Source organism: Echinococcus granulosus, assembly GCF_000524195.1.
Source record: "Echinococcus granulosus chromosome Unknown EG_S00290, whole genome shotgun sequence".
In the NCBI taxonomy this organism is placed as follows: domain Eukaryota; kingdom Metazoa; phylum Platyhelminthes; class Cestoda; order Cyclophyllidea; family Taeniidae; genus Echinococcus; species Echinococcus granulosus.
Genome location: NW_020170670.1, coordinates 7,775 through 24,403, shown reverse-complemented (window position 1 = coordinate 24,403; position 16,629 = coordinate 7,775). Strand labels below are relative to the sequence as shown.

Below are 16,629 nucleotides of genomic sequence, written 5' to 3'. Positions count from 1 at the left end.
GAGGATGAAGAGAAGGGTGAAAATGGCGATCATAAGGAGAAAGGAAGTAAGAAATGGCATCACTATTTTTTATACAGGACTAGGGTTATCTATAACTTCCACCACAGCTGTTAGTTCAACTGCCAAACAACAACATCAGCAGCAACATCAACACCACCCAGCCCCCCGCACAAGCATCATAGCAACACCTTGATAAGCACCAAAGACACCAACTTGATCACCAGATATTCTAACAACAGGTTAAATGCGATCTCCGAATTGGTCAATCGGATGAAAATGGGATAACTCGAAACCGTTTTCTTTTCCCTTAAAATAATATCAAGGCATTGGAGTTTCTGAAAACCGCCTTCTATTTATTTATTGTATGAGATTGTTATCTGCTACTCCAGTGGAGTTAGGCAGGTATTGTCCAGATTGCTCTTTCTTACCCCAATTTGACTGATTCTTGATTGACCGGCTGTTTTATTGCCTGGTAATTTGGCTATTTGCCAACTGGCCAATTGACTGACAGATTAATTAATTGCTCAACTAACTGATTGACTTACCCACTTTCTCCTACTTTTAATAAACTGTTTCATTTTTTGCCTCTTTGTCAATAAATTGACCACGTGTTTCAATAGGTAGTTGGGCTAGACCACTGGAGATCGATGCGATCCGAGCAAGAAGCAATGCCAGAATACCGGTCCTTGATTGCCTACTAGTCTGGTGTGATGACGAGCTCTTTGATTGGTGAAATCTCTGAGGAGATGATAGTGCAGAAAATCATGTATATGCTGAATTTAAGGATCCATGGGAATGGAATTGCAGTGAAGGAAATGCAATGGCCAAAAAGGAGATTTGAACGATCAAATTGCATCATGCTGAAAGGTTGCTGAGATGGAAAGGAGTCGGAAATGGTGAAGGTGTGGATGGAAACAGACGAGGGAGGAGAAGCTGATGCAGGAAAGAAAACTCTTTCGAGAGTGCAAAAGTGAAGGATGGGAGGGTGGAGGAAAGATTTGATGGGAATTGAGGAGAGGGTGTAGTGGGTTGCTGAGATGCGAATAAACCGCTCTAAATGGAATAGGAATGATTATGTGGGAAGAGCGTGGGTCAGCTGCACGTGAGGTCAGATTTCGGTGGGTATGTTTACACAGAAAAGGAGTTAGTTGAGCCACGTTGGAATCCTCGAATTATTTAATCGAATTGGGTGCTGTAAGTGAGCGAAATCCTCATGCGTAGGGGCAAAGTCCCTTTTAGCATGCCTCAAAACACTTAGTCGTTTGCATTGGAATCTTTTGTGAGACAGCATGACTACAAAATCTGGCTTTCATCTGGAAATGGAGAATGGTATAAGGGGACCGGATGGAAATGGCCCATAGGCATTTGTTGGAATAGCAATTAATCGCACTGTCTTAATAAATTTGGCCGATTACTAGTAAAATTTGGCACCTACAGTCGTCATTTCTTGGGCATGAAGAGGATCTCCAAAGCATACATTAGTAATAACGATTACCATTGTTTTAGGTTTTGTTATTGGTGTAGGGCACAATAAAAGCGAATTGGTGGTGCCAACTCTGTGCCTCTCTCTGTCTCTGTCCTATGATGAAGAAATCCACATATTAGGATGCGTATAAAGAGTGGTTCAACCAACTCAGTGTCGCCTAAATGGATGGTGAGTGCTGTGCTCACTGCAGATCCTCCTGTTGGCTTACTTTAAATGAATTGACGTTAATGGATCTCTACAACTAAGAGGCTGTAATTCCATTAGAACATTTGACTTGCCGTTTAAGAAGAACCGCATACTTTTGCATAATTGCTTTTCTGTTCGTGCTGTCATCATGGATGGCGAGTATACACCTGGACAAGAGTAGAGCCGCAGCAGTAGCAGGTTTTGCACGACCTTGCGTCTACTCAAACCAAAGGGTCTTTTGGTACATGGTGCAATGGTCTCTGTGCCACCAGTGCCTCTCCTTTCCAAACCTTACAATTGTAGTCCAGGAATGCCGCTAATCCATTCATATTTACTTTCGCTACACTGACTGGCCACATGGTTCGCGTGTATAGTTGTTACACCGTTAGATGCGGGATTTATCACATTCTGGCTTACGCAAACATGGAATCTGGTAAGTGTGCGCACCTTCACGCTAGTCGTTATCTGTGTGTGCTTGTGCACGTGTGTAACTCTGGTTGATTGACCATCGAGCTCCTCCCCTCTGTTTGCGTGCCCCATTATTCAGGTTCATATTTTGCCATTTGGACAGTCAGGTCACATGGCTCATCACAGAAATGGGTAAGAAATCATACCATATCCATTAGTTGTTACACGTAGGTCAAAGTTCATTGCGTGTAGATTAGCATTTTATGAGTACGCGCATATGCACGTGTATTCATCCCTTCTCCCTCTCCTAACTCTTCCATTCGACCAGATATCCAGCTACACTCCAGGCCGGGTAGGAATTCGTTTAGTAATTAAATGGGTTGTAGGTAAGTTAGTTTATTAGGTCACTAGTATTTTGATTGGGCAATTTCCGTCTTCTTTATCCTCGTCAAGACCTTGGCTATGTCAAACTACTCTGTAATCCATCCCCTTCACATCCAGAGTGATACGAACGCCAAATGGTAGGAAGAAGAAGGAACAAATATGACGGAAATGAGTAGTCTTGTAATTTCAAATAATCGTCAAGAGACGTAAAAGTAGAGTGAAGAAAGACGTGAAGAAGACGGAGGGAGATTGAAAGCAGCAGGGAAGGTGGGGACAAATCATGGGCCTAGTCATTAGGATTTGGCGAAACCAGCACTGCTATCTGCATTAAACCAGTATCCCACCAGTGAAACTTAACTAAAAATGGACAGCTATTCAGCCATCCTACCAAGAAGAGTGGCAGTGTTATAACATCATAGGCTAGATAAATTGGATGGGAAAGTACCCCACATCTGTAGAATTGCCTTAAGAAATAAGTCTTGGAGACGATTTCCTGGGCAGCACCAAAGCAGTTTGGAATTTTGCGAAAGCCGTCTTTCCCACCCACCAAGAAACTGAAGCCTCGACAATCCTTTCCCTACCAAAGGCAGACTTCGACAATATTTGTATTGCCTCATTCGAAGCTGCAGGTATATCTATAATCAGCCTAGATGGCCTCTGCACTCGGCTTAGTCATCTTACAGTCAACAAGATGAGAGAACCTTGGAAACCAACGGTTAAATATGCGAGCACACTCTCATAGCAAGGCGTTAGGCTGGGTATAACATACATTTGGAATAACAAGATAGAAGCTGTCGACTCCTGACCGATCTAAAAGTGACCCAGACGCATACCACCCCTTCTGCTGGAAGTGAATCTTCGTGGCAGAGAAATGCTCAGCGACGAGGTTATATATCCTTCAAAGTCACCGTGAGCAACACCAAATGCACTGGTGAAGAGGAATGAAAGTCCGTGACTGTGCATAGACTACGGAAAGCAGAACGTAAAAGATTTGTCAGGCTCTCGACGTGTCATAGTGATTCTCCACGTTAGATTTGGACTTGAATACTGGCAATTAGAAGTGACAACAACAGACAGAGAGAAGACAGCTTGTGCATTGTTAAACGGGCTTAATGGATTCCAGGCAGTTCTTTTTGGACTCTATAATTCAGTGTTGACTTTCCAATGCTTTACGCGAACGGCACAAATCGGATTATTTCTAAGGCATTGCACAATATACTAGGATAACACTGACTTTGTAAGGAATGTTTGTGGGTAAATGTCAATCTTAAAGTTGGGGTGGGCAGCTAACGAGACGTAGATTTTATTCGAAACCCCAAAACCCAACAACTGCCTTGCCGGACGGGGTGGCGATTTGTGAAGGATAAAAAGGAGCTGGCTAACTCCACTTAATCAGACAGAGCTCCCTCGTTACCTGCATGGCAGGCTCTACTGACGTTTCTTCAAGGGCTTTACCGAGATCACAAGCCTTCTGCGTACACTGATGGAAAAGCAGACGAAGAAGAATTTGGGTTGTAAGAAAGAACACGATAATGCATTTTAGCCACATTAAATTTTGAATACTTGCTTTACCATTTATACTGGTGCAGCCTTGAGCGGTGCACTTTTTATGTGGACAAAGATGGCAGAAAATACATCGTCACCACTCAAGTTCCAAAAGTAACAAAGCAACGCTACATTAATGTGGAACCTACTCCGGATTGTTCATCACTATCAAAACTTTTTGGCTTTTCAGACAGTGCATTTTAATGAGGGAGTTCAGAGTGAAAATGAATTATCATTGGTCCCTGCCTTGGTTAAAAACAATGAAGGTGATATACCAATTGGTGGCACAATATTAAGAGGATCTGTAACAGCACGTTTTTTGCGGCACAATGCTGCCCAGAATGAAGGACAGACATGACGAAGTAGATGTCCTCCCTAGCAGACCGAAACTGGCACAAAGAGTTAATGCTGCAAGGAGAACCATATTTTTGGGCGAGCCCATTAGGCCCCATTGGAGAAATTCTCGAAGCATGGTTCTTGTCATCTGCTTGCATACCCACAGTGAAAGGGATGAACTTGTCGAGCAAGAAGACCAGATGGATATGGCAGGAAGGGTCAAAACTGTCACTAGCGGGCAAGATAGTATTGTAGCAAGGTCATGTTTTAACTCTTAACCGCCCAGTGAGGCCATTTTTATCAGTACAAACGTGCCACCAAGAGTTACTTGGGCAATGGGACCATTAGTGGGCAGAGAAAGTGCTGAGATTGCCGGGCAAAGGCAATGGTGGCCTGCGCTCACCCCAGATGTACCTGATTCCTGCCAGACCTCAGTTGCCTACATCACCTCACAGCGATTGCACCACTCCAATCTATGCCTTCTAGTTTTTCGAGAGGGAGGGTGGGCATGGGTCTTCTACAGACCACCGAAAGAAGAAAACGGTATATCCTTATTATGGTAGTCTACTTACAAAATGCGGTCGAGACAGAAATTGTGAGAACATTTAACACTGATACAATTATTGAAGTTTTCTTTTTCATTTGCCGAATTTGTCAACACAGAGTGCCAGCAACGATGCATGACGATAAGGTTTGTTTTTTCGGAAGCCTGCTCTTTACCGAACTATGAAAGTAGTACAGGATTTTCAAGATATGCACCACATCTGCGCATGCGCAAGGTAGTGGACAGGTGAAAAATTCAAAAAGCACTCAGCATGGCCTGTTGAAGTATTGCACGAAGGATGTATAATTGAAAGACTGTAACATATGCCTTGAACGGTGTCTTTCCGCTTACAGGGCTACAGTTCATGTACCATTGGGCCTTCCAACGTTCAAGATGCCCACAGTTGTGATAATAGAGTACCAACCGGTATTTTATCATTAAACCCTAAAAAACAAATCCAAAATGTCCCTGAATATGCACTGCCACTTAAAGACGAGATGTGAAGAACTTCCCACACCGCCCAGAGACACCTGCTACCATCATATATATCACAACAGATGATCTACGGTGGCAGCCACAGTTACCCTAATGTTAACCAAAAGGAAGACCTATTACGGTCAAGCGGTCCTGTCCCGCCGTTTGAAGTATATTGCACATCCCATTAGCGGTGAGAGAGGGTTGTATTTTGAGTGATGAAAGCCATTTCATTTGCAAACCACCTGGATTGCAACGCGCAACTACGTGCTCAACCACTCAAGGTTCATTATAACAAGAGGGAGTTTGCATACCAGGGAAGTATAAAGACAATTAAAAGTGGCAAATTTAGATCCCACTCATTGGGAAAGTACCGAAGACTATTCCAAAAGGATGAGGGGCCTAGGTAATTCATGCATGTTGAAATGTGCATATTGGGCGAGGGTCGACATTATGTACCGTGCTATTGTCCGCAGGGGTTGGTGGAAACTCCGAGCTCATATAGACTTGACCTCCTGTTGCGTTGTAGGGCTAGTGAACTAGCGACAAGGTGAGGCAACTGGGTAGAGATATGGAGTACTTGGGAGTTGATTGGCTTAAAATTTTGAGAGAAAGTAAAGCTGATATGCTAAGAAATAAGCAGGTTGAGAGGCAGATAAAAACGAAAATTTGAAGCTAAAATATTAGGATGTAGAGAGGTAGAGAGCCAGATGACTGGAGAGGTAGTGTTCTTGAGTATCAAATAGGTAGACAAATGATTATTTAGATGTCAAGAGGGGAAGTGATTTACGGGAATATGGAGAGCTAGATATTTCAGGCTTGCAATTTAGGGGTCAATTTTATGCGTCTGCAGATTATTCCTTCTCTTTCCCGCTTGTTTGTGCTCTCCGCCATTGTGAAGCATACAATTCATGTCCTCACATCAGTTTAAACACGCCTTGAGTAGGCAGATGCTATTTCACTGTTTTAATCTTCATTCATTTTGATGAGGAATAGCTAGTAGCCTAAAATCGCTTTCTTTGAATCATGTTTTGCCGTTAATCCTCGTTATTCTAATCCTATCCATAATAATTATCCTAAAAGCTATGAAGTTAGAGGAGTACAGGTCTAAGTTACATGCAGCGGGAAAACGCATGCTAATTATTTGGCTATTGCCTTTACTTGGATAGATTTTGTTACAGGGGAAATGTTCTCATGAGTAGGCTCTTACACTCACGAGCACACACCGGAGATGTGGACAACCAAGCTACCTGGACTTCAGCGTAGGCATCAAGAACAAGGTAAATTATTTAGCATTTGTCAGTTTTTTTTTTAATTCTTTGCAGACTTAACAACTCGTCTGCACCATTTATAAAAGGAGTAGCGAAGTGGGTAAAAGTGAAAGCCGTCACTTACAGTAAGGGCATTTGCAGCGTGGTGTTCGCGTCCCCCCACCAGTCTTTCCAGTAGCGCTTAATGTGCAGATGCACATCAGGTTTTAGCTTTTCCTCCAAATTATTCCTTTTCCCCACAGGCAATTGGAGCCAAGAATAGCAAGGGAAACGGTTTTAGGGTCTCGATCGTTGGAAGGGGGCGTTAGTACGTATTTTAGCGGAAAGCCGCCCTTTACCACATGCAGTCTTTGCGATCCAGAATAGGATAGACGAAAGCTCTTTTTATCACGCCGACCACCAGCTAGTCCTATTGCAACCTTCGGATCAACTCAACTATGTGACATCGTGGTAAGGGTCAATGACAAATATACCTTCATCAACGCCTACTGCTATCTCAACCATGGATGGGCTGAATGGAAGCTGCATCAAGTTCTAAGATAAATTAACCATACACTAGCAAAAAACTTATTTTATTTTTGCCGTATTACAGGAGGGCTTACTAAGAATGCGTGCTACTTTCCACTAATACTTTTACCATTGTTTATCCGTGGATAAAACTTAGCTAAATATGTCTGTCAACGAAAGCAATTTTGCATATTTTTATGATGTTAAAAAAATCTGAAGGCTAAGAGGCCGGTTCCTTGAGGGATTAAATAATTCAGCTGGAGGTAGGAGCATACGCCATAGGGTCGACGAAAATGAAAGTCACACAGGGGTATAGTACCTAAAACAACCAATAGGAGAATGGCATTTGCGCATTCTCCTCACTTTGGCCGCTCCAAAAGAGCAATCTTTTAGCATCCGCAAGTCTATTCAGACCGTGACTCAATGAGAAGCACGTAGTAAGTCAGGCTTGATGACTGTCCAAAACGACTAGCAAACCTTCCTCCATGGCTTTATCCATTATATGTTTAGCCTCAACGAGTGAGAGGTCATCCAAAATTACTGAGCAGTGAAAAGCAAATGAGTAAACAAAGTTGTCACTCGAGAGCGGAGGTGAACCCACCGATTGCGTTGATGCTACTAATGGAATGCTGAAGTAGAAAGTTTGATTTTTTTACTGTTCACTCTTGGATGATCAAAATTAGTAGCGGCCTGTAGGCAATTACGGTAATGTAACAGGCCTGTAAATAGAAATGCAGTAAGAAAGGTTAAGAGTCTAGGGGCTACGGGTCAGGCGTCAAGATTAGCTGATCACCTGAGAGGGGTTAGGTCAACGGGGGTGTGCAAAAGAAGTTCCTAAAGGTAGGGAGCACGTGAACGAAGTTTAGAAATGCAAAAAAGTAAATTGATAGGCCCTGGGGCTTTAAGGCAACTCACAGTAGAAGGCCCCGGAAAATATAGGATATATTAATGACCTCATTTGCCGAGCTCCCAAACGGCCCCAGCGCCGTACATTTAGCACCTTTGTTTTACAATGTCGTGATTATTTTTTGCTGAAAAAAATCAAGGTGCACATGTAGGGGTGTGTTGAGTGTTCGATGATTGCAAAGGACCACAGGTGTAGCATTGTATCAGACCCATTGAGTTAGTGGAAAGAAAAATTGAAGAAGGGCAGGCCTTTTTACCTGGTTTAATCAGGATGGAGTGGGTTAGTCCAGTAAGCGATGAAATGCGATTAAATGCAAAAATGCAGGCATAAGTGACACTACTCATCTTCTTATTCTGCTTTGGGTTCAAAACAGCAAACACTGGGAGCAAGAAGGAGTTAACAGAGCCACGGATTAATTAAGTAAGGAATAAAATCTTACCCATGATAATATTAGCTACAATCTTTGGTAAAATGGTGGGTTGAAAATACAAGTGTACACTCCACCGGAGGACCTAAATGATTGGAAAAAAGACGGGTATGAGTGAATTCAGGAGTAGTAGCCCTGGGGGATGATGAACTCACCTAACCGTATTTTGCCTTGTTCATTTAAGTTAGCCCTCTTGAGGGCGAAGGCGACACCAATTCCGGTCACGACGACATTAATTGTAGTAATAATGATTCCGTTGTGAACAAAGACCTTAAAAAATGTTGAAATGCCATTGTAGAACCTCCACTTTTGCTAATTAACCCCATCGACTAAGAACATGACCTTTCCATTTGTCCTCTTAACAAATTGTTGACTCTTCGACAGAGTGTGCGGTTGAGGCCCATAAATGAGCAGTCCTTTTGCATAACCAACCACTCTGCAGGCACATGTGACTGCCAGCTAGCATATACAGCTTAGCCTCAGTAATAAAGGAGCTGAAAAATACCTCTAGACTAGGGATCCATTGCCACAAATCTGACAAGCCTAATTTCATCGTCTATCACATGATGGTTTGGGAGGAAAACAACCCACCACAAAGCTCCGTGTGCCTTGATCGAGATGGTGGAAACGCTTTACCCCTTACAGGAAGAGCGAGAGTTGGGTGCAGTTGAGCCATCAGGCGCTGACACGTCTGGAATGATTGCTTCAGTTCATTAGGCCTACGAGGCTGTATGGCATCATATTGAAGGAGGCAGGAGGCGGGATAAGTGTTCCCGGTGTTGAATAAAAAGAACTTTTACTGCCTGATTGGTCTCTATCAAAGTGTACTATTCATGAGGCCTGTAACGTTGTCAACAACTGTATTGTGGGGTGTCGATGCTATGAAGAACTTACTTAATTTACACATTGTTTGCTTTTGGTGAGCTCAAAAGTTGCAGTACAACTTTACCGTGCATACAGTTAAGTGGTATAATTGAAGTTGTTTGGAATGTACAAAAGAGAGGCTCGATGTGACAAATCGAGCATTGCTTGGTAAAACCTTGTCATGTCTTATCTCGCCTTGTTCAAATAGCGCTTCTTCTGGATTATAGGGCTATTCCCCCCCACCATACTTCATTCATTTATTCGCCTTCCATTAGGAGTGACGTAGTGATCAAAGGGCATTACTTCAGACGAAGCAACTTAGAGGGATGCCACTGAACGAATTCTGCTGCCCACATTACTTACTTTTCATGTGCATGAATTTGCTACGTTACTTTGTGGAGTAGATGTGGGAAGTCTACCATGAACCCACATCGATGGGAAAGAGCTTCGTTAGTATACACTACCAACAATATGCACCTGCATCAAATGTCGCCATAATACAGCCTGACGAGCACCAACACGTGATTGACCCGTCACAAGGAGTAGCAAGATAGGCGTATTGCCTGATAAATGATCTTTGGTGTTGTTTGCTGTTTGAACATCAACTTTGCTACAGTCAACAGCATTTCTGACTGCACCCCACTGGCAGACAACAGGCACCTCACCTTATGATTACTTCCTCCTCATTCTCGCAAACAAACTGAACTAGCTGTAACAGCTACTGGCAAAAGTAAGACAGAGAAACAAAAGAGCATTTAGTAACTCAAAAGTAGCAAATGAACACGAAAGCACATGCAAGTGCATAGGTGGAAATCAAATGACATGCATTTCTGCAGATGAGTATTTCCTCCTCGCACGAATGCGTCAAGTATATCATCACCTCGAAACCGTTCTTTTCAATTAAGATCTCATAGGCTTTCATTTTCTTGTCACTAGTCGTCTCCCTTATTTTATTTACGATGACAGCCAGCTGGCAATACTTAGGTGGGCACCTGACTAACACTGAAACAAATTATTCAATTAGTTACCCAGTTTTGTTACACTTAACCCACATAGTACCAGTGGTCACTACTACAAATATAGCCCTGCTACTTGTGATTGTAATCCTTTTTCGTGATCAATTATTGAAACGTCAATGTGTAGAGTAGAGTCTAAACTTGGAAATGGTGGGGCATCTGAAGAACCACATAACACTCTTCCGATTCTCGAAAGTGAATACGACTTGCTGGCACTTTTCTGTTCCTCGTCGGCACCTTAACAACCCTGACGACTACGTAACTGGTCACAGCATTTTTCATTTCTTAGCGTGCGATAAAACACATTTGACTGGATGCAGACGTGTGAATGCTTGAAGTGGTAAATACTGTAAGACACATTAGTGCTAAAGGTGGTAAGTCAAACGTAGTAAGTTGGCTTGCTTGTTCATGTGCATTCTCCTGATCTGCAGATGGGTCTTATTTGGATGCACGGACGGTAGTTGCTGCCTTCGAAAGAAGGCGACATCCAAGTCAGGTGGCTAGGAGCTGATTGTTGCTATTTAAACAGGTCTTCCACCCGCTAATTGTTTTATATGCCTCTTCCGGTTGGTAGGGAGATTACGAAGGATCTCTGGCAGCAAAAGAAAATGGTCAAATGTTGGCATCGGACTGATAACCATACCATCTCTGATATTTTATGATGAGCCGGCCACCGGCCTTGATATCCACACTACCTCCAGTCTGATGAAACTGCTCAATCGGTGAGTCTGTTCATTACTTCTTATAATCCTTATAGAGCCTTAAATTAATAGAAGGTATTTTAAACCTCAACAGTACAATGCCGGCTTATTTATCTCAGTCGGGTTGAAATTGGCATTAAAACACTTTTATTGTTGCGTGTGAACAAATCTGGGAGTAAATTCACAGATTAATGTGCAGCCATTCCTCTTAGGCCTTAGACCCAAAAGACCGTGTTAGATCGACCACGGTAGGTGGGTTGCAGAAAAGCATAGTAACGAGTTATGCTGTGTGCTTTGGGTCGACATTCAAACAAGGCCGCTGTAGCAATACAGGATGGAGGAAATCAAAGCATGCAGCAGGCACGGTTACGGGTGGCCTTGATGGGAACTGTTGTAGGCTACGCCTTTTTTCAAAAAAATGTGGTTAAGGAAAGTGGAATTGGATTCAGCGAAGTTCTTAATAAAAGGCGGCTTTCATAAGTTAATGCCTTATGATGATTTGTCACTGCGATACTATTTAAAGAATTCAGAGACTAACCAGAATCAAACTGTTGTTACGCAGCACGAGATTGTAGCAACCTATTAAGGCTAAAATCTGCTGGGTACTTTCGGCATAAGATTAAAACGGTTGCAGTTGAAATGACGACTCCACTACCAGTAACTGAAGTCGCGTAAATGTAAAATAAGAGTTGATTCACCATTTGAATTTCTAATTCCTCAACTAGTCACGTTTTTATAATGGCACATGGTATGGCAATTACTGTCTGTAGTCCCCTGAAGGAATTAGGGGTTTGGGAAGGCACAACGTGATGACGTCTGAAGGTATGTGAAGAAGAATTGCACAGGGAGCACATGAGTTGGATCTCACACCACCTGCATGGCAATCCAATCACGAGAAACTGGAATGGTCATCACAGTAAATTCAAAAGTCAATCCATGTTTAACGGGTTTATTAGGTGCTCCGAATCCCCCTGATCGGCTCAATATAATAAGAGAATTCCGTCAATTTTAGCCTTGTGGTTGCTATTTTCTCGATTGCCTAAGGCTGACTGTTGACAGAAAGATAATTCCCGACTCGATTCATTAGTCCAACTTGACCATCTGCAAGATCTTTGATTCACTCAACCTACTTTATAACAGTCACTGCCACCAGTAATGCAGCACCTGGCACATCTCCTCTCCCTTTAAAACAATTACATAAATTTTGGTTCAAAATTGCGTCATATGGACATTCTTAAAATTACTTGCTTCCCACTTTCGCTAAGTTTATTTAGTGGATAAGCATCACTTGGAGAAAAACTCACGCATTCTATTGCTCACTAATGGGTTGAGATGATTCCGAGTGATAGGAAAGTGTGAGGAAGATGATCATGGTAGGACTCAAATCCTCCGAATTTATGGGAGCAAGCCCTTTCACATACAGCAGGAATACTGCGCACACATTGTCTGCATCACAAACTTCGCTTTCTGATGTTCCGCCCCCTTATCGTCCCGTTAGGTTACTCAGCAGAAGCCATACCCAGCCATTTGCACTGTTGCACAAAACAAAGCGTTGTAAGAAAGTGGAATTTGCTGCAATCTTGTGTCTTAAAAAAAATTATACTACATTGATCATTACTTGATTATCGCAGAAACGTTACGAAACGTTTACGGTTCCTTGTTTCCCTCAGATTTTGTCGAATTAGCATGGTAATTATATAGCTCCAAGTGAATACCATTTATCAACACCAACTAGATGCATCAAAACATCCTCATATTTGTCAATGTAATTCTAGGATATGCTATCATTTTTTATCCGAAATTTGGCCTTATTTATTTTGAAATTACAACGTGAAACAAAAAGTGCGCAACTTTGCAACATGCATGCAAGAGTAAAATATTCAATAATTACGCAGCTAAAAAGTGACCTAAAAATTATCAACTTTTGATATCTTTTAACTTCTTTAATCATATCACTTCAATTTATTACCTTGACTCACATATGACATTACATACACCGCGCATTCAAAATTGTTTCGACTTTGCTTGGTAATTTTGTGCACTTCTATTTACTTAATGCTTCATCAATATACAGATAAAAGCATCATTTGCAACTAAAAAGTGTCACTTCTCTGCATTTTAGAATGCAATGATAACAAATTTGTCAGTTTGTCATTAATATGGGAATTTAATTAATTAATTGGGATATTAGGGCATGGAGTTTTTCACCTTTAACAATTGTCCACTAAAATAATTTTTATCTTTTATTTATTAATGTTTTAGGCTTTGCAGGCAACGCAAAGTACTTATGAATATGCTCTAACAAATAATTTTCCAGTTTGAAAGTGGCAATAATCCCTTCTCGTTCCACTGGAAATTTTTATCAATTCTCGAAAATACATTTGCTCTTTATTCCTTTAATTATGCTTCTTTTCATCAGGCCAATCTAAGAACTTACACTTCATGCGATATTTGGCTTTGTGTGAACATTAACCGCCCAATATTTTAATCCACAATGCAAAATTTCTTAGTGATGTCAAAGCAAACCTTTTATGCATAAACGTTGCAACAGAACTTCAACAAATGAATTACAACTGCATGTTTGCCCTCCCATTCTTATCTTTACACTATCTGACGGATATTTACTGCCGGTCAAGTACAAGGTCAACTGTTGTCTCAGGTCCATTCATCCACGTTTGATTATGGAACACTGCGGTGTAAAACTTGTGACAGTGGAATTCGGTTTGCAAGACGGACAAGCCCAAAACAGCCATTGGATTTCTTAAATACCCTCACTTAATGGCAGAGTTTCAAGTTAGGATGGCAGCGCAGAGCAGAGTAAGGGTGGCTGGTGCAAACTCAAGCAACATTTGATTTGACTCTACAGGTTCTTACCAGTTCCAAAGTTTAGAAATCGCACGAGCTTCTATAAATACCCAGTAAACTGGATAACTGCATTCATCTTCGCATGCTTGCGATTTGAGGGAACAACAGACCTTATCGGTGGTACAGATCCAGGGGAATAATGGGGACCGGAATACATACACGTGAGAATTTGCATGCTCAACATCTTTGAACAAGATGGAATGCACTACAACTAATTGCAAAGACAATAATGAATATAGACAATTATACTGTTGATGGAATATATTACATCAACATGGAAAAATAAAATCACGTTCAAGTAAGTCGCAATCCCTAGAAGGTGAATTGCAAGTCGCCTCAGACAAGGTGGCTTTGCTCGGTTCCATCTGTCGTATGGCACGCACTCACCGCACAGGTCGCTGTTTACCTCCACTGTCTACTCAATAAGGTAGACATCAGCAGTCCCTGACTCCTTGAAGTACGACGCCACGTTCAGCGCAGACGAACTAACGCCTTTGAAAATAATAGCAAAGTAATTCAACAAAGTCACTGAATTCATTTACACACAGCAACGACTTATCACGGCAATAATTCAGCCTACAGGAGGGGTTAGTTTTGTGGCAGTATCTACGAAACACCTACAGCGATGGACTAATATTACAGACAAGCAGTACCTTATGTTAAGAGAAATTAACAAGGGCAGGACTGCAAAAAGTAGCTCCCATCTTCAATTTTGGATAACCTACACAGACTTTGCCTTCAGGATTTTTAAAGGAACTGCCTTACATATGCCTACCTGTTGTGGCACTGAAGAAATGGAATAAAGAACGCCGAACTTCCACAGTTTTATCTTCCATTCAGCAGTCAAACGCCATTGCCTTGAAGGTACAGAGGAATCCACGTCCAGCCAAACACACCACGTATCTGAACTACAAATAAAGTACTGATTTAAGGAAGCAAGATAAAATTTAGACTCAACGGCTGAAGGAAACATCTCAGAATACGCATTTTACTGACACACGCGGAAAGAAAGTACTGCCTTACGCACCCATCGAGGAGGGAGTTCAGGCCCACTATTCCCACCTTCCTCCAAGAAGAAGCATTTGACGCCATGGGTTCCAAATAAACATGTAGCACAACAAAAGCAGAATTAAATAAAGGTAAGCTGCCTGACATGCACGGAGGAAAACCAGGATAATTTATAAGGAAATAAATTCCAGCACCGGGGGAATGGCAAACAGAAGGCCGAAACTAACTGGTTCCATCTCCCACCTGGCATTTGTTGCCAAGGCAATTAACAACACCACCGGCCCTAAGAAAACAATGACTCAAAAAAGCAACGCTTGAAGCACTAGCGGAGTATAAAATAAATCTCCGTACTTCTTACTCTCCCTCCATATCAGCCTTTACCACCATGATGGCCAGGAAAGTAGATACACTGAAAATGCATCCATCTTTATATATATACACACATGCGCGCAAAGTTAACAAGCCGATCCTTGTCATGACCCGGACTGGTGGAACGCACCCCTACGTGTTGATCATGTTGACGAAGCCAAGGTAAGGTATCAAAATCGCCAAAACCCGCGATTATCTAGCAGTTGCCATGCCGCTACGACTGAATCACGAGCGAAAATCATGTTTAACCTCTGACCGTGGAGCCGTGAAACTAGGCAGGAGACGAAGTCCCCACAATCCACAATTATCGAATAGTTGCCGAGCCACTGTGAATAAAATAGGTGTGTAAATCATGCCACGACATTGTGTGTGCTTGCAAGGCACACTCGCCATTCCAATATCAGGGTCTCGACGATAAACACCTCACAGAATCAGCGCTAAGGTCAAATGTTTCTGAAGGGAAGACAGAGGACACTGGGAGTCCACACTCTACAACCAGCTGCGTAAAGGAACCACTGTGGTGCAGAAACAATGCAGAACAGCGCTAAACAAGGGGCAATGCGTTAGCAACAAGCACTAATGGGGTGCAAAATACGCCATGCATGCATAAAGCAAGGTGTGGTGATTAATAGAGTTTCTTATGAGAAATTACCCAAAACCGAAACCCGCGAATTTGACGGGGTAAAATTTACAAAGGAGTAATTGCAAATAAATCTGCCACTTTACTGCGCATCAAAAGAGCATTGAGGCATCTGCAAACAGTTGAACTGATATTCCAGTAGAGGCAGCAACAATGTAGTCAATTGAAAGAACAACAGGCTAAACTTCCCAAATCAAAATAGCTGTAACGCATAGAATGGAGTTGTAACGATAAATTCCCTACCTTGACAAAAAATGAGGCATGTAAACACTGCGCAACTTAAAACAGCAAGTACGTGTAGAAATCTACTGCACTACAAACCCCCAGTAAGAAGTCCCGATGCCTCATCAATCACTCAAAATTACAGTAAAATCTATCCTTATCGTGGAGTTCCACTACTTCTTAGTGGATGCAGAACGCATTCTCTAGTGACAAAGGGATGATTAAGCTGCGGAAGAGAAGGACTGCATAAAACCGTGAGTGATTTGAATACGAGAATCGTACAAACAGCTTAACAGTGGTTATCAGCACTCTACTGTCCCGCTTAATTACCATAGTTTGAGGTTTAAACCACACGCTGCTCCCGATTTGAGCACTAGCTTTCTGGTAGTTTAGTCAAGGTAGTCCATTTTCACCCCAACTCGAAGGATGAATTCATTCAAAAAGGAAACAAGTGCGTCTGTGGTGAAGG

The 16,629-nt window shown here is 42.1% G+C and overlaps 3 protein-coding genes across 3 annotated transcripts in view; 1 reads left to right on the top strand and 2 right to left on the bottom strand. All coding sequences in view use genetic code 11, as the record gives it.

Annotated features, from left to right (window-relative positions):
- The window catches only part of EGR_10877 (hypothetical protein), a gene marked incomplete at both ends in the record, with an annotated part of 3,507 nt that extends 1,685 nt beyond the window's left edge, over positions 1-1,822 (bottom strand). The window contains one exon of the mRNA XM_024500126.1: positions 1,695-1,822. Coding sequence (XP_024345462.1) covers positions 1,695-1,822 — 128 coding nt within the window. The remainder of the gene's footprint in view (positions 1-1,694) is intronic.
- Positions 1,823-5,071: 3,249 nt separating this feature from the next.
- On the top strand, positions 5,072-12,984 carry EGR_10876 (hypothetical protein; the record flags this gene model as incomplete). The annotated part of the gene is made up of 6 exons (XM_024500125.1): positions 5,072-5,124; positions 6,689-6,734; positions 10,058-10,207; positions 10,254-10,483; positions 11,486-11,609; positions 12,832-12,984. The coding sequence occupies 6 exons, from the start codon at positions 5,072-5,074 to the stop codon at positions 12,982-12,984; spliced, it is 756 nt and encodes a 251-aa protein (XP_024345461.1).
- An 861-nt stretch (positions 12,985-13,845) lies between these two features.
- Positions 13,846-16,629, bottom strand: part of EGR_10875 (hypothetical protein) — a gene marked incomplete at both ends in the record, with an annotated part of 4,794 nt that continues 2,010 nt past the window's right edge. The window contains one exon of the mRNA XM_024500124.1: positions 13,846-13,925. Within this exon, the coding sequence (XP_024345460.1) occupies positions 13,846-13,925 (80 nt within the window). The remainder of the gene's footprint in view (positions 13,926-16,629) is intronic.